Here is a 19,280-nt window from a genome sequence, read left to right as displayed (position 1 = left end):
ATTAAAGTAACAAAATAACTTCAAATGAAGCACAAATCTGCTTTACAATGGATGTAGAGTGAGTTTCAAGTTTGGGGAAGTTCATTGTCACCATAAAAATGTACCTTTATAATAAAAGCATTACATGCATAATCCCATTTGTGGTCACTTGAGAATGGGGTTTTCCTGCAAATGGAAGCTTCGAGTTTATAGCCTACTGCCGTGTGCACATTGCTGCGCTTATAATGTGAAGAAATAGCCTAACAATTTAACATTTTAGCTGAACATTCTCATCTGTTGCATCAGGCTTATTGCTTAAAACTTGTTTTTTTTATGCTATTGGTTGTGTTAATTTGGGATCTATCGTATCCCACAACTGTCCCAGACAAGGTTTGGAATATTTATTTCTCGCAAAGAAAAGGTCAACTTTTGTACTATGGGGGATAGTAGATTGCCCTAGGCTAGTGCTGTTGCTGTACGTTAGGCCTACTCATCTTGTTGGCTGACGAAAAGTAAATATGGACAGTACTTCCAACATCTTCAATATGCACCTCAGAATAAGGACGCGCAGTTGCATCCCCGATGTGTTGGTCTACAGGTCTACACTTGTAGCCTGTGAGAAAGACCAGATCATGTGGGGAGAAAATAATTTTAATGATTATATTCAGCCCAATCGCACAACGGCCACAAAAGGCAAGTTTTTTATTTTAGGGGGATTATGGCCACACAAAAGGGGATGCAGCCCGGAAATTCAATGCATTATCAAGTGCTTGTCAAATTGTGAACGAGAGTGATGAAGTAGGTACAGCCTGCGCAAAACAACAAAGCAGAGCTCTTGCCTTACATGCAACTTTTTTCAAATCATTAAAAGTTGCATCATGCAGCCTTTAAATGTATTAAAAATGTAAATATATAGCCCAACATTTGTATCACAACTAAAGTTACATAAATAACTTTAAATTAAGCATATAGGAGTGCCTGTTTCTTTGTTAACCGATCAACACAGAATAGCCGCATGTGCGCACTCCCTCAAATCGTTTGTAGAAAATATCCTTTCTATTTTATTCAGCTATGTTCAATTGTATTCTTCATAATATAAAATAATGCCACGGAATTCTCTACTAAATGAACTAGTGTAGCCCACAGCCATATGGAATAGCCAGACCAAGGCCTAACATAAGGTCAACGCAGACTATGCTATTCTGTTCTTCTGAAATAGACATTTTCTTCATATCATGTTTCTTTAGACCTGTCTAAAATAATGGATTATTGTGATGTGTAGGCTATATTACATGGATGTAGACTTTTTAAAATGTAAATGTCTGCATCAGTGGCTTGTATGCTATGCGTGGAAGGCAGGAGATGCTAAGTGTTTGTTAATTAAACGGTCAATTTCCGTCAGACAGGCAGTTCATTTGCTTGACAATCACCGGCTGACAATTTCTTGACTGCCACAGCAAAACCCATGACCTAAATAATCTGGCTTCTTCACCTGCAGGATCGTCTGAGACCAGCCACTCAGACAGCAGATGAAAATGTGGGTTTGCACAACCGAAGAATTTCTGCACAAACTGTCAAAAAACATCTCAGAGAAGCTCATTCCGCATGCTCGTCATCCTCAACAGAGTCTTGACCTGACTGCAGTTCGTAACTGACTTTAGTGGGCAAATGGCCACTGGCATGCTGTAGAAGCATGCTCTTCATATGATGAATCTCAGTTTCAAACGTACTGGGCAGATAGCAGACAGCGTGAATGGCGTTGTGTGGCCAAGCGGTTTGCTCGTGTCAACGTTGTGAACAGTGCCTCATGGTGGCGTGCAGTTATGGTATGGGCATGCATAAGCTACGGACAACGAACACAAAGCCAAACCTTGACCCAGAAAATATTTTTAAAAAACAAAGTTGGCCTATATCGAATCTCCCATTCCTCTCAAAGATTTTAGAAAAAGCTGTTGCGCAGCAACTCACTGCCTTCCTGAAGACAAACAATGTATACGAAATGATTCAGTCTGGCTTTAGACCCCATCATAGCACTGAGACTGCACTTGTGAAGGTGGTAAATTACCTTTAAATGGACAGAGTTTGCGCCAGATGAGTGATCCCTTAGTGGAATTGCTTTTGACAGCTTCGCCTCCACTGGCCAAGGCGAGAGTAAATATCCCTAGCAATGGGAGGCAAAACCGACCAATGGCTTCAGGGTTCCCTCTTGCAGGGAATAGATTGCGAAATCTAGTGACTTTGCAGACCAGTAAAACCATTTAATTGAGTGTCAGTCAGTCTAGGGTCAGTCTGTTATATCTGGAGTATTTCTCCTGTCTTATCTGGTGCCCTGTGTGAATTTAAGTATGCCCTCTTTCTTTCTCTCTCTCGGAGGACCTGAGCCCTAGGACCATGCCTCAGGACTACCTGGCATGATGACTCCTTGCTGTCCCCAGTCCACCTGGCCGTGCTGCTGCTCCAGTTTCAACTGTTCTGCCTGCGGCTATGGAACCCTGATCTGTTCACCGGCCGTGCTACCTGCCCCAGACCTGCTGTTTTCAACTCTCTAGAGACAGCAGGAGCGGTAGAGATACTCTCAATGATCGGCTATGAAAAGCCAACTGACATTTACTCTTGAGGTGCTGACTTGTTGCACCCTCGACAACTGTGATTATTACTATTTGACCATGCTGGTCATTTATGAACATTTGAACATCTTGGCCATGTTCTGTTATAATCTCCAACCGGCACAGCAAGAAGAGGACTGGCCACCCCTCATAGCCTGGTTCCTCTAGGTTTTGGCCTTTCTAGGGAGTTTTTCCTAGCCACCGTGCTTCTTCACCTGCATTGCTTGCTGTTTGGGGTTTTAGGCTGGGTTTCTGTACAGCACTTTGAGATATCAGCTGATGTAAGAAGGGCTATATAAATAAATGTGATTTGATGATTTGAGTGTGTGTGATGTAGTGCTTCCCTCTTTGTGCAGTACCTGGGGTGGAAGGGCGCATCCTAACCCTGAGTGGGAGAGAACAATATAAATATTTACAGTAGCTCCAGAAAGTATTCACACCTCTTGACTTTTTCCACAATTTGTTGCCTTACAGCCCACATTTATTTATTAAAAATGTAGATTGTGTCACTGATCTACACACACACAAATACCCCATAATGTCAATGTGGAATTGTTAAGACATTTTTTACAAATTAATAAAAAATTAAAAGCTGAAATGTCTTGAGGCAATAAGTACTCAACCCCTTTGTTATGGCAAGCCTAAACTTCAGGATAAAAACATTTGCTTAACAAGTCAGAAACATGATTTTTGAATGACTACCCATCTCTGTACCCCACACATACAGGTAATTGTAAGGTCCCTCAGTCGATCAATGAATTTCATGCACAGATTCAACCACAAAGACCAGGGAGGGAGGTTTTCCAATGCCTCGCAAAGAAGGGCACCTATGGGTAGATGGGAATATCACTTTGAGCATGGTGAAGTTATTCATTACACTTTGGATGGTGTATCAATACACCCAGTCACTTCAAAGGTGTCCTTCCTAAAATCGGTTGATGGAGAAGGAGACCGCTCAGTGATTTCACCACGAGGCCAATGGTGACTAAAACAGTTAAGAGTTTAAATGGCTGTGATAGGAGAAAACAGAGGATGGACAAACATTGTAGTTACCCCACAATATTAACCTAATTGACAGAGCGAAAAGGAAGCCTGTATAGAATAAAAATATTCAAAAACATGCATCCTGTTTGCAATAATGCACTAAATACTGCAAATAAAGTAGCAAAGAAATTAACTTTTTCCCCCAAATACAACACATTTGTGGTAAATCCAACATCAGAGTACCACTCTTCTATTTTCAAGCATGGTGGTGGCTGCATCATGTTATGGGTATGCTTGTCGTCAGCTAGGACTAGGGAGTTTTTAGGATAAAAAAAATAAATGGAATAGAGCTAAGCAAGGCAACATCCTAGAGGAAAACCTGCTTCAGTCTGCTTTCCAACAGACACTGGGAGACAAATCCACCTTTCAGCAGGACAATAACCTGAAACACAAGGCCAAATATACACTAGAGTTACCTACCAAGACGACATTCAATGTTCAGGAGTAGCCAAGTTATAGTTTGACTTAAAATGTACTTGAGAATCTATGGCAAGACGTGAAAATGGCTGTCTAGCGATGATCAACCACCAACTTTACAGAGCTTGAAGAATATTGTACAATCCAGGTGTAGAGAGCTCTTAGAGACTTACCCAGAATGACAAAAAGCTGAAATTGCTGCCAAAGGTGACTCTAACCTGTATTGACTCAGGGTGTTGATTACTTATCTAAATCAAGTGTTTTATATAGTTAGAATCTCTTCCACTGACTTTTTGGTCAACAATCCACACTAATCCCTTTAAATCCCACTTTAACAAAATGTACATAGGGAAATTGAGAGCTCCAACAGGCACAAAAACCTATTAGCTCTGATCTAAAAAGCAGAAATAAAATCAGAACTCCTACTGAGACTCTTGCAAGCTTAAAAAGGGGAACTCACCTAAAAAAAAAATTTGTATTTTTGTCATTAGTCCACTGTTGATACAGTCCCAAAATGTTTGTCATGTCAGTCACGTTTTAGATACTGGACTTTCAATAATAGAAGTGCCACCAGCCACATCATCATGATGAAGCAAAATGCATTTTGGGACTGTATCAATTAGAGGTCGACCGATTATGATTTTTCAACGCCGATACCGATTAATGGAGGACCAGAAAAAAAGCCGATGCCGATTACTTGGCCGATTATTTTTTGTAATAATGACAATTACAACAATACTGAATGAACACTTATTTTAACTTAATATAATACATCAATAAAATTTAGCCTCAAATAAATAATGAAACATGTTCAATTTGGTTTAAATAATGCAAAACAAAGTGTTGGAGAAGAAAGTAAAAGTGCAATATGTGCCATGTAAGAAAGCTAATGTTTAAGTGCCTTGCTCAGAACATGGGAACATATGAAAGCTAGTGGTTCCTTTTAACATTAGTCTTCAATATTCCCAGGTAAGAAGTTTTAGGTTGTAGTTATTATAGGAATTATAGGACTATTTCTCTCTATACGATTTGTATTTCATATTCCTTTGACTATTGGATGTTCTTATAAGCACTTTAGTATTGCCAGTGTAACAGTATAGCTTCCGTCCCTCTCCTCGCTCCTACCTGGGCTCGAACCAGGAACACATCGACAACAGCCACCCTCGAAGCAGCGTACCCATGCAGAGGAAGGGAAACAACTACTCCAAGTCTCAGAGCAAGTGACGTTTGAAACGCTATTAGCGTGCACCTGGCTAACTAGCTAGCCATTTCACATCGGTTACACCAGCCTAATCTTGGGAGTTGATAGGCTTGAAGGGGTGGAACGTTCCAACAGGAATCTGTTCCAAAAAAACGTAAAGTAAAAAGGTTGCCAACCAACAACGCATACAAAGTAGCAACGCATACAAACCTAGCTAACTAGCTGCCGAATAGGCATCAACTCACCACGTAGCTTATTCTTAATGTTTGTCCATAGGCAAAACAGACATGTGAGGACAGACATTTTTCGGAAATAAACGTGATGAGTGAAAAACGCAATGAAATAGACCATGCGTTGTTTTTTGGAAACCTTGTTATTTATGAAGTTTTTGGAATAGATTCCTGTTGGAACGTTCCAGAAATTATACCCACCCAGGTTGAAGTCATAAACAGCGCAATGCTTGAAGCACAGCGAAGGGCTGTTTGAATGAATGAGCCTGCTGCTGCCTACCACCGCTCAGTCAGACTGCTCTATCAAATCATAGACTTAATTATAATATAATAAACACACAAAATACAAGCCTTAGGTCATTAATATGGTCAAATCCGGAAACTATCATCTCGAAAACAAGAGTTATTTTCTTTCAGTGACATACGGAACCGTTCCGTATTTTATGTAATGGGTGACTAAGTCTAAATATTCCTGTTAGGCATTGATGTTTATGGTTAGGTACATTGGTGCAACGACAGTACTTTTTTTGCAAATGCGCTTGTTAAATCAACACCCGTTTGTCGAAGTAGGCTGTGATTCAATGAAAATTAACAGGCACCGCATCGATTATATGCAACGCAGGACACGTTAGATAAACTAGTAATATCATCAACCATGTGTAGTTAACATAATCACAAGTTAAGATTGATAGTTTTTTTTGTAAGTCTAATGCTAGCTAGCAACTTACCTTTGCTTCTTGCTGCCCTTGCGTAACAGGTAGTCAGCCTGTTAATCCTTGTGGAGTGCAATGTAAGGCAGGTGGTTAGAGCGTTGGACTGGTAACCGAAGGTTGCAAAAACGAATCCCCCCTGAACAAGGCAGGTAACCCCCGTTTCTAGGCCGTCATTGTAAATAAGAATGTGTTCTTAATCTGACTTGCCTAGATAATAATAAATATATATATATAAAATAAAAAATAAAATAGGCAAATCGGTGCCCAAAAATACCGATTACCGATTGTTATGAAAACTTGAAATCGACCCTAATTAAATCGGCCATTCCGATTAATCGGTCGACCTCTAGTATCAATAGATGTTTTTTAGTGGAGTTCCCCTTTAACCTGAATGTTAAACCATGGCCATGTTGCAAGAGTCTCAATAGGAGTGCCAATTTAGTTTTGCCTTTTAGATCACAATTAATAAGATTACACGGACAGGTGGAGCTGATCCTAGAATTCCTACTCAGACGCCTGATACATATGACCCCTGATATATTTAAAGACCTCAGGATAGTAGACTTGATTCAGAGACCTGCATCTCCCTCTGATGTAAAAAAAAACCATTTAAAAAAAAAAGGGGGTTTCTTCCAGTCTCTTGAGAAGAGGGTTCATTACAATTACTATTTTCATCACTATTCAAAGCAGAGGGATTTGAGAAACTATGGAATGTCATTGGGGAAATCACACTATGGGACTGTTTTAATTGCAAACAAAGGCCTGAACATAAGCACCTTGAAAAATGAAAGGTCAGCAACTTCACGATAAAGAATGGGGGATAAAAATAACAGATGACTAACGTACCATAGGCCTCCCGAGTGGCACAGCGGTCTAAGGCACTGCATCGCAATGCTAGAGGCGTCACTACAGACCCAGGTTCAATCCCCTGGCTGTGTCGCATCCGGCCGTGGCCAGGGGACCCATGAGGCGGCGCACAATTGGCCCATCATCTTTAGGGAGGGTTTGGTCAGCAGGCATGTCCTTGTCCCATCGCGATCTAGTGACTCCTTGTGGCACGCTGGACCAGTCGCCAGCTGTTCGGGGTTTTCTCCGACACATTGGTGCGGCTGGCTTCTGGGTTAAGCGAGTACTATTTCAAGAAGCAGTGCTGCTTGGCGAGGTCGTGTTTCAGGGGGGCGCACGCCTCGCCCGAGCGATGGGACAAGACCTACTATCAATTGGATATCACGAAATTCGGGATAAAAAAGGTAAAATATATATATATTAATATTTTTTTGGTCAGCATTTAGGTCCGCCTCAACGCATTTGACAGGCTTTATTCCCATTTGAGCATTAGCAGAATCTGAGACAGCAGAATCAGCGTGGTTGTTCCTGTTGACCAAACTGAGCTCCAAGGAAAATGAATTGAGATATTCAGTGTGTATGCACCTCAATGGTGCAATGCAACTGTGTGCATGACAGTCAGGGCCATTGTTGATTCAATAGACCTCAACGTCAATATGTAGTCTTTCATAAAACAACCACAGCAACAACAAAAACCTCACCTTGAATATTAAACAGCGAAATCAAAAGGTAATGTACCATGGTGGTTGGATGTTTCATTACTCTGTATGAAATCTAGCCAAATCAACTTGGACAGTAAGTGTTCAAGACATATGCATCAGCTCTCTCTTCATTAGCAGCAACACACCTCACTCCCCCTCATCAGTACCAATAACCCCCACCTTGATAAAGGCAGGGATACCACTTTAAAAATGCCACCACCTGCAACAATTAGCCCTCTTTCAACCATACCAGAATGGAACTAGAGATTCATTATTGACTGAGTATGGAATGAGTGTGGTGTGTGGCTACCAACATATCTTTCGTTTTGTTATGTAGATTCATATTGTTCAGCTTTTGATGGATTGTTGTGCATATACAGTAAGTGGAATTCCCTTGTTTGCTAATTGAGTCACACCGTACCACTCAGAGTCTTCAAACTTCCGAGTAAAAAAAAATACCATCTGCTACACACACTCCTTCAAATTAGTGGATTTTGCCATTTTAGCCACACCCGTTGCTGACCGGAGGATAAAATTGAGCTCACAGCCATGTGATCTCCATAGACAAACATTGGCAGTAGAATGGACTTACAGAAGAGCTCAGTGACTAAACGCGACGCCGTCATAGGACACTACCTTTCCAACAAGTCAGTTCGTCAAATTTCTGCCCTGCTAAAGCTGCCCCGGTCAACTGTAAATTCTGTTATTGTGAAGTGGAAACCTCTAGGCGCAACGTTGGCTCAGCCGCAAAGTGGTAGGCCGCACAAGCTCATAAAACGGAACCGCCGAGTGCTAAAGCGCGTAAAAACAGTCTGTCCTCGGTTGCAACACCCATTACTGCGTTCCAAACTGCCTCTGGAAGCAATATCAGCACAAGAACTGTTCGCCGGGAGCTTCATGAAATGTGCTTCCGTGGCCGAGCAGCCGCACACCAGCCTAACATGCTGCTCGCGTCGCAAAATAAACGGATACATGTTATTTAAATCATTGCACCCACACGCCAACGAGCGTCTGCGTTGACAAGCGCTAAAATAGAAGTCAGTTCTATTTGTGACACTGAACGCAGTGCAAGTCCTGCCTCTCCCATCTCTGTTTATAAAAGCATATACGCACGTGCCATCTCCTCATTGGGTATACCCACGTGGGTGATTGAAAGATGAACGGAGGTCGGTCGGTTGTGGTAATACACCTTATTAAGAAAGATGTCAATAGCCATATAAAGTCCAAAGAAGAAAAATCCTGGAAGGAGGAGAGATGTCTAGAAACGAGTCGGTTGACCGTTGTGTATGGATTAATTGTCGGATTAGAGGACCTTGTGCATTTCAGGTAAAATAACTGAACGTTTAAATCCCAGGACAAAATAGCTATTAACAGCAAGTAAGCTAAATAGGACAAATTAGCTAACAACCGCAAGCTAGCTAGCTAAATTGCCATTAATGTTTAATGCTTTTCGACCGGTCCCTAAATTAATATAATTGGTTCTGAGTTTGTTCTGATATTTCAACCTGCGTGTCGTGATCATGTTAGGTGTGATGGGACACAATCAATTTGTGCTCGATGGCGGACGCAGTTTGGGCATGGTGTAAGATTAACGTCAAGCATCAGCTGGTGTAAAGCTCACCGCCACTGGAGCAGTGGAAATGCATTCTCTGGAGTGATGAATCATGCTTCACCATCTGGCAGTACGACAGACGAATCTGGGTTTAGAGGATGCCAGGGGGAACACTACCTGCCCGAATGCATAGTGCCAATTGTAAAAATTGGTGGAGGAGGAAAAATGGTCTGGGGCTGTTTCATGGTTTGGCCTAGGCCCCTTAGTTCCAGTGAAGGGAAATCTTAAAGCTACAGCATACAATGACAACTTTGTGACAACAGTTTGGGCAAGGCCCTTTCCTGTTTCAGCATGACAATGCCCCCGTGCACAAAGCAATGTCTACACAGAAATGGTTTGTCGAGATCGGTGTGGCAGAACTTCACTGGCCTGCACAGAACCCTGACCTCAACCCCATCGAACAACTTCGGGATGAATTGGACCGATGACTGCAAGCCAGGCCTAATCGCCCAACATCAATGACCGACGTCACTAATGCTCTTTTGGCTGAATGGAAACAAGTCCCTGCAGCAATGTCCCAACATCTAGTGGAAAGCCTTCACAGAAGAGTGGAGGCTGTTATAGCAACAAAGGGAGTACCAACTCCATATTAATGCCCATGATTTTGTAATGAGATGTTCGACGAGCAGGTGTCCACATACTTTTGACCATGTTGTGTATACTGCAATGTAAACTTGCGAACTTGTCACGTCTCGACTAGGACTGGCGGTCATGATATTTCGTCAGCTAGTTAATCATGCAAAAGACTGCCGGTCTCACGGTAACTGACCGCTAATTAACAAACACTTTTAGCATCTCCAGGCCTCTACAAGGTGCTTCAGCCTTTGGAACATCAGGTGCATCTTGAACTGGGGACAATAAAAGGCCACTGTAAATGTGCAGTTTTGTCACACAACACAATGCCAGCAGTGTATCAAGTTGAGAGTGTGCAATTGGCATGCGGACTGCAGGAATGTCCACCAGAGCTTTTGCCAGAATTGAATGTTAGATTCTCTACCATAAGCCGCCGCCATCGTTTTTGATAATTTAGCATTACATCTAACCTGCCTTTAAAACCAAGGTACGTCCGACTAGCCTCACAATCGCAGCCCAAGTGTAAGGCGTCGTGTGGGCGAGTGGTTTGCGGATGACAACGTTGTGAACAGAGTGCCCCATGGTGGCAGTAGGGTTATGGTATGGGCAGGCATAAGCTACGGACAACGAACACAATTGCGTTTTATCGAAGGCAATTTGAATGCACAGAGATGCCGTGATGAGGTCCATTGTCGTGCCAGGCTCTGTACACAATTCCTGGAAGCTGACGATGTCTTAGTTCTTCCATGGCGTGCATACTCAGACCTGTCTCCCCTTGAGCATGTTTGGGATCCTTTGGATCGACGTGTACGACAACATTCCACAGGCCACAATCAACAGCCTGATCAACTCTATGTGAAGGAGGTGTCACGCTGCACACCAGATACTGAAAAGTTATTTTCTACACCCCTACCTTTTTTTAAACGTATCTTTGACCAACAGACGCATATCTGTATTCCCAGTCATGTGAACTCCATAGATTAGGGCATAATGAATTTATTTCAATTGAATGATTTCCTTCTTTGAATTGTAACTCAGTAAAGTCTTTGAAATTGTTGCGTTTACATTTTTGTTCAGTGTAAATTTAACAAACTGATAAATAAATTGGGTACACATCACAATTAATCCATTATTTATTTTAGGCAGGTCTAAAGAAACGAAGAAAATGTATTTTTCCGAAGAACAGAATAAGATTTGGCCTACTGTTTATCTGGCTATGCTCCATGCCATTGGCTGCAGGCTTGTTCATTTAGCAGACAAGATATGCTTTTAAGTCCCATGACATTTTTATATTATATGATTTTATAGTAAGAATAAAACTGAACTTAGCATAATAAAATGTCACATTCCGGAGTGAGAGTGCACATATGAAGTGACTATGTTGAGCGTTAGATTTTAGAGTTTTGGCAACTTTAGTTGTGAATGATACAACCATAGAATGCCTTCGAAATTAAAACATATGGGCTGCATGATGCGACTTGATTATTGATGATTTGAGAAAGTCGGAAAAAAAGCTATTTTCCTTGCCTCAGGCTGCACAATCTCTCATCAAGAGATCCTATTTTCACCTATCAGACTATTCTCTTGTACTAATATGTAAAATTAGTTCAGATTTAGAATGGCCCATTATGAAATGGGCAGGAACAGGGGCAAGAAAAAAAAGACACGTCATCCGTAGGCACTCGAATGGAGGCCACTTTCTCGACGGTTCGTTTAACTCGCGTCAGGTACGCTCTTCTGGTCATTTCGTTGCGCGACAGGTGATATTCCACCAAAACTTTGTATACCATAGGCTGCCCAACCTTGTTCCTGCAGCTACTGAGTGCTTCATTTGGGATCCAAGTGAAATCTGTTCAGGAACATCGATAGTAACATGTTTTCACAGCAAAACAAATTTCATTAAACTGTTGACAGTCCCTCTCTCTACGCGCTGGAGAAAGGAATGAAGGCGAGAGGGGGAGATGGAAACACACAGTGGTGAGATTCTGTAGCTAAAGGTAATGTGTCAGTCTATTACAAAAATATACTGAACAGTTCATAAGGAAATAAGTCAATTGAAATAAATGAAGCCCTAATCTGTGGATTTCAAATCACTTGGAATAAAGATATGTATCTGTTGGTCACAAATACCTTAAATTTAGGGGCGTGGATCAGAAAACCAGTTAATAGCTGGTGTGACCACTATTTGCCTCATGCCGCATTACACATCTCCTTCCCAAAGAGTTGATAAGGCTGTTGATTATGGCCTGTAGAAGGTTGTCCCACACCTCTTCAATGGCTGTGCAAACTGCTGGATATTGGCGGGAACCGGAACTTGATGGCGTGCACGGTGATCCAGAACATCCCAAACTTGCTCAATGGGTGACATGTCTGGTGACTACGCAGGCCATGGAAGAACTGGGACATTTTCAGCTTCCAGGAATTGTGTACAGATCCTTGCGACATGGGGCCATGCATTATCATGCTGAAACATGAGGCGATGGCAGCAGATGAATGGCACGACAATGGGCCTCATGATCTCATCACAGTATCGCTGTGCATTCAAATTGCCATCAATAAAATGCAATTGTGTTCGTTGTCCGTAGGTTATGCTTGCCCATATCATAACCCCACATCCACCATCGGGCTCTCTGTTCACAACGTCGACGTCAGCAAACCGCTCCGCAACACGACACCATACACGGGGTCTGCAGTTGTGAGGCCGGTTGGATGTACTGCCAAATTCTAAAACAACGTTGGATGAAGTTTATGGTAGAGACATTAACATTAAATTATCTGGCAACAGCTCTGATGGACATTCCTTTAGTCAGCATGCCAATTGCATGCGTTTTCAAAACTTGAGACATCTGTGACATTATGTTGGTTGACAAAACTGCACATTTTAGAGTGGCCTTTTGTCTTGAGCACAAGGTGCACCTGTGTAATGATCATGCCATTTAATTAGCTTCTTGATATGCCACACATGTCAAGTAGATGGATTATCTTGGCAAAGGAGAAATGCTCACTAACAGGTATATAAACAAATATGTGCACAACACTTGAGAAATAAGCTTTGTGCGTATGGATTTTTTTAAATTTAATTTCAGCTCATGAACCATGGGACCAAGACTTTCATGTGTTTATATTTTTGTTAAGTGTATACATTTTTGTTGTTTTAGTAGGCTATTCAAAATCAAATTCACTATAATTGCAGGCTAACTGGATTTCTTTAATTTAGGCTACACCAATGTACCAAAGAACTTAAAATCTGTGTTTTTTTTCTGCCTAGTGTAATATGCAGTAGGCTATGTACTGTATAACAACTCAATCATTATTTCAATTCAGTTTTTTTTTTTACAGGGGGCTTGGGATCATATATAGGCCTATTCATATGCTCTAATATGCACATGGGTGTTTTGAATACATTTCACCTTAAACTTAGTTGTTAGGATTTGAAACAACATCCACAACAATCATGTTTCCACTCAGTTTCAACTTGTTGAACTTCTTTCTTCAAATTGACAAAATCACAATGAAGTGATTTTCAAATTGCATTTACATTGATGTCAGAGTGGTTAGTGGGACAATAAAGCCCTGAGTACAAGGCCATTAGCAAACTGATGATCATTAGTGAGTTGGGTACTACTAACATGCATAGGAGATTGCCGTGACCCAGCGGTAACGTTGAATTTTATTGCGGTCATGACTCATTACTGCTGTTGCGGCGGTAATACGGTCACCGCAACAGCCCGTCTCAACCACTACCTCTGGAGGTAGAGCATGACAGTTGCCCCCTCTAAAATAAAGATAAAAATAAACAAAATCATTGAGTTAAAGCCGCATACAAATATGGTCTCTTTTTTGCTTTCTTAAGGCAGCTCCAAAATGCAGGTGTTTCAGCCTAGCTCATTGCTTTCTCTGGTGGCGGGGAAGCCAGCAGAAAATACGGAGCATAGGTGTTGGTATTGTTCTCTAGTTGTGCAATGATTGGCTCAGGGTGTCGCTCATGGGACACTACGTCACCACTAAATCTACGGGGAGAGCTAGAAAACTCAAGCCCCTTGGGTGCTGCCATAGATTTACATTAGAAGTGCCCATCCAAGAAGGCTCAAGGTCATTGGCCACAGATACAATTACGTCAAATATCTACCAGAGCTTTGATTGGATTGATCATGTCAACATCATACTTTAAAAATCTTAGCTAGAAAGCAGTCATCATCATGCATGAAGTCGGCAATCTACTGGCAAATCATTTTTAATCCTTGTCATATGAAGAGAAATAATGAGAAACTATCGATAAAACGTATCGGTGCTCATTGGCCATAAACATTAAAAACAAGTTGGAAATCGCTAAATTGAGTTGAATTGAGTACTAAGGCACCACTGCAGCCCCGGGTTATATCCCAGGATGTGTTATAGCCGGCCGTGACACCCATGGGACGGCGCATAATTGGCCCAGCATCATCCGAGTTAGGGGAGGGTTTGGCCGCCGGGATGTCCTCGTTTCATCGTGCTCTAGCGACTCGTGGCGGGCTGGTCGATCGACTTCGGTCGTCAGTTTCCTCCAACACATTGGTGCGGCTGGCTTCTGGGTTAAGCGGACAGTGTGTCAGTAAGTAATGCGGCTTAGCTCTCGACTTTCGCCGAGTCCATAGGGGAATTGCAGCGGTGAGAGAAGATCGTAACTACCAATTGGATATCACGAAAAAGGGGGTAACCCCATTGGCCATGCTGTCAGTCCAGCATGACTTCTGTCGTGTTCAAAACAACTGGAAACTCGGATCTGGGAAATCTCAGACTTCAGTGAGTTCAAGAAAACTGGGAACACAGATAAAACTAGCTCTGATGCGGGAAATAATTTTGAACGGTCATACAACCCTAAATTCCAAGAGCCCACAAGAAGGACCGCCATGCCACCTTCCTCTTCACATGAGCACAGCACAACAAGGGGAGTCCAAAAATGTATTGTATGCTGCTGTATTATGTAATATGCCAGGAAGATATCTATACTGTAGATAAGAAAGTAATACTAAGTGTATGTTGTGTAGTAAACTGTTAGTAGCCCATGTGCCTCACCCTAATAATTTGGTCTATTTTCACCTCTTAAATTTTACCTACTGTTCTGACTTGTTGGTGCACATTTAGCCTATAGCCTTAGAGAAATGTCATCATCAAATATTAAGATAAAAGCTTTCATTGTCTGCTTATATGCCCCCTTTATTTATCCTATGGTTCTGACTTGGTGTACATTTTTTACATTTTAGTCATTTAGCAGACGCTCTTATCCAGAGCGACTTACAGTAGTGAATGCATACATTTCATACAATTTCATACATATCATACTTTTTTTTTTTCCTGTGCTGGGAGAATACTGTAAGAATGGCCTATGTTCTTTTGTCATACATTTCAAAAGTGCTGAACAAAGTTTTATTGACTACATCCATCCTAGCTCGCTCATTAATGTCTTAATCGAAATTACGGATTGCCTCTTATCCGCTTATCGTCCCCTTATGCCATAGTTTGTACAGCTCAATTGTCAGTAGAAACCACATTTGTTTAAGCAAGTCAGCCATAGCAGCTATGTTTTTTTTAAAGGCAGTAAATGAGGCTGAATGAACTGTTTCGCTGCCAGACAAGACTCCGCTGATAGCCAGGTGTAGCAGTCGTAAGGTGTTGGGAATGCTGTCGGGACAGCTTTATGTAAGCCTACCAGTTTGTCAGCACTGTTTGTCACAGTTATAGTGCAATTCAAGTATTGTGTAGTGGCTTTGCTGGCATTCATCAGAAAATATTTGAGTTTGCCCCACCAAGATTTACATGTTAAATCGCCACTGCAAGGATGCAATGTGAATTAAAAAGTAGACTCCGCTCCTCAGATTCTCCTGTAGTGGTAATGGGGCCTTAAACCTTTGTTTGATCAAGTGCATTTCCTTTGTTGTCCATGTGACCACCTCATACAGACAATGTGTTTCTCTGATCCTAGTTAAACTACCATACATCAACTGTCTACTGTGACATAATTTGAAGCCTGCAAAGACCAAGATCAAAACCTGATTTCATAAAAGGGTCAAAAGACTACCCTCTTACAGACATACTCATTGCGTTGCGTTTCACCCATCCTACCCAGACTAAACTATTTTATTTATGTATACATACATTATTGCCTGGTCCCCAGGCTCAATTGCACTTGAAAGGGCTGTGTCTTAAAATGGAGGCGGGAGAGGGAGCGAGCCAGCTACAGCTGTATGGGACTTAGAATTTTTTTTTAAATTGCCAATCAAAATTAATGTTCTATCACATCAACCATATTATTTTAGGGATGCCCAATTGAGTTCGGGCATGTGAAAACTACAGTAATTCTAAGATGCGTACTTTGAGATTTTGCTAACTAATTTCCTTGTTTAACACTAGAACCGCTAAAGCAGTAATTTTGACTGCTCGTTATTATTTTAAAAATTATTCCACCATTTTTAAGTCACGCCCCCCTGCATCCTTCACATTTCCTAAATAAGTCTATAAATACACTGTTGGTGTAAGAATCATAATATCACAAACAGAACTAGAGTTATAACCAGTTTCAGGAGGGCATGTCATTTTTTCTTTATGTTATCTGAAATAAAATAAAGATTAGAATACAATGTTACCCAAGGCCTTCATAAAAACAATACAATTATTATTTTTGCAATATGAAATGTTTTAATTACACTGTTAGAATGTTGCAGTCAGAATAACTTGAAGAGGGGGGTTCAGCGGGGGGTGCAGCGGTTCTAGTGTTAAATGACTTGCATTGCTCACGCTTTGAAGTCCACAATGTAGGGGAGGTTCTAAGAGTTGCGCTAATGGTGATGCCATAGCCTCCTCATGCCATAGCCTCCAGCACTTAAGAGCGTTGGGCCAGTAACCGAAAGGTTGCTGGTTCAAATACCAGAGCAGACTATGTGAAAATCTGTCGATCTGCCCTTGAACAAGGCACTTAACCCTAATTTTGTCCCGGGGTGCAGTATTACTATGGTTAAACCTGTAAAACAACATTTCACTGCACCCATCTGGTGTGACAAAACATTTTATATATTTATTAAACCTGACGGTTCGACAGAGTCGGTTGGAAGACAAACTTACCTCAAAATACACAACAAATAGGAGGAAGAACAGCAAATTGTTGATCATATTCTTATTATGGTTAAAGAAAACTGTATTCATTAATCTAAGTGTGGCAAGCTACACAGCCCTGCTCCCCACCTTGTGGAGAGATGTGTGAGGACCATATAGACCCCCAAAACTACACTGGCCCTGGTCCATTCATTGCAAATGAAAGCATACAACTAACTGGTTGTATACCTCACATGCATGAATAATTTAACCATAAACTAACAGCTAAAAATAGACAATTAACATTGTGGAATAAAACCTTCGGTCCTGTGCATGTCAAGACGAGTTAAATTGGCACACTTCCTCACTGCATCAATTGGGTCCTATATTGCGTGTGGAGATTATAACCAATCTGAATTAAAGACGCCACTTCTGCTGTATTTGCTGCTTTCTTGGAATCGCATCTCACTTGACATAGCCTACAACATACACCAGTCATGATCGAACATAGGCTTATCATTCTGGCGAATAGCCTAGGCTATTGCACGTCGCTCGGTTAGGCACTTACCATTTGAAATTAACACCACACAGAGCAGCAGAGTTCCTTTGCAAGATGGTAAAATTGACATCGTAGATATCTCGGTAAATCCAGTAAGAAATCGTGAATACAGGAGTCTTCAAATATAGCTTCCGACCGGTGTTTGCCTATGGCAGGTTCTTCGAGAGTCAAGTTCAATTGTTTACAATATGTGGTGGTGTAGCCTTACTGAATCGGTCTACTATAGCAAATCTGACAATTGTCTGATTGGCTTTATGATAAAACGCAAGGCATGACGAAGACTTCTTCTCCTTATAAAGGAGCACCAAGCGTCATAAGAAAGTTACAGGTATCCGGATTAAGTGGCTCAATTGCGCCCTTAATTAAGTATTCCACAATGTATGTTCCAAATATGAAGCCAAGTCAACTGGTTAATAAATTCAACAAATGCGCAATTGTTCACAAATACGTGGCAAACAAATATACTATTTGATGTTCAATTCCTCCGCGCTCAGTAGGATAAAGGCTGAGAGATTTGATGGTATAAATTGAAGTGCCTGAGATACAACACTGATTCACTTAGCCTACAGAAAGAAACGTAGTGTTTTTCAAACGGTCCTGAAACTGGACAGCGGTTGTTGATTTCCACGACGGGGCAATTTGTTTTTTATATAAAAAAAAAACAAAAAAAAAACAACCAAAGCCGGATGTAACAACTTAGCCAGCAGACGCGATGAATGGAGAGTCCGTCCGTCGGTCTTCACTGTGCGGTAGGCAACACGGGCTCGGGTTCAAAGACGGGTGGGTGCCTTTTGTCGGCTGCCTCCTGCCTTTATTAAAAAGTTATCCAGTGCACAGGCGAGACGAATCTTTAGTAAGCAAAAATGGAAATTCTAGGATTAAAAGGCTATACTAAAAAGAAACTCGAATAATATTGGATAGGCTGTGAGATTCCGCGTTTCCAAAACTATCACTGCGTTTCCCAACCCAAGTCACTTAATTTGATTCATGTAGTGATTTGATAGTTCATCTAGTTCCCAGATTTTAAACGGCAGTCCACGTACCACGTTTCGATGTTAGGCTACCTAAATATTTCTTCTACACGTCCTCAGACACAAGAATGTTGACCATAGTTACTGAATCTGCGGCAGTAGTCCAAATCCATCCCCTAACTGTGGTCAAAAACTCACGGGCAGTTCGACTTGATTGTTTCGCACTATCCTGCTCAGCGTTGACCATTTACGCTTTCGTTGCCGCTCGTCTGGTTAAGGGAATAAAGGGAAATTGCTAATACATACTCCTCGTATGCGTTGTGTCCGGTAAAGCAGGTTTTAACAGTAAAAGGGCGACTTTCTCAAAGGCAGTTGCTACAGAGATCGTTGTCCCTCGGTCTGAGGATTCCACACGCACAGCTGAAAGTGGCATGAACCAAATTTCAATCACGTGGTACCCTCATCAGACCTCAGTCTGACGCACACAATGCACCGTTTATTCAATGAGATGGACAGTGTGCATGTGTAGCCTATCATGTATTTTTTTCAAATCAATTTGTGAATTAGTATCGAAAACATTTCGACAATTCTTATAACATGTTACATGTAGCCTATACATTCGTTGTTGAGCCATAAGCAAATGTAGGCTATTGATTAAATCCGAAATTCCAGGTGAGCAACGTGGTCTCAGGGAATGTCGTATTAAAACCTGTTGGGGCTAGGGGGCACTTTTTGCACCCGGCGCGTTTCGTGACAAAAA

The 19,280-nt window shown here is 41.5% G+C and overlaps 1 protein-coding gene across 1 annotated transcript in view; it reads right to left on the bottom strand.

The window, feature by feature from the left end:
- The window catches only part of tmem132e (transmembrane protein 132E), a 370,949-nt gene extending 352,013 nt beyond the window's left edge, over positions 1-18,936 (bottom strand). Inside the window, exon 1 of the mRNA XM_029699923.1 lies at positions 17,559-18,936. Coding sequence (XP_029555783.1) covers positions 17,559-17,619 — 61 coding nt within the window. The 5' untranslated portion in view covers positions 17,620-18,936. The remainder of the gene's footprint in view (positions 1-17,558) is intronic.
- Between the last annotated feature and the right edge of the window lie 344 nt (positions 18,937-19,280).

Source organism: Salmo trutta, chromosome 19 (genome assembly GCF_901001165.1).
Source record: "Salmo trutta chromosome 19, fSalTru1.1, whole genome shotgun sequence".
In the NCBI taxonomy this organism is placed as follows: Eukaryota; Metazoa; Chordata; class Actinopteri; order Salmoniformes; family Salmonidae; genus Salmo; species Salmo trutta.
Note: the sequence above shows the minus strand (reverse complement) of the source record. Positions and strands in the feature narration are given on the sequence as shown.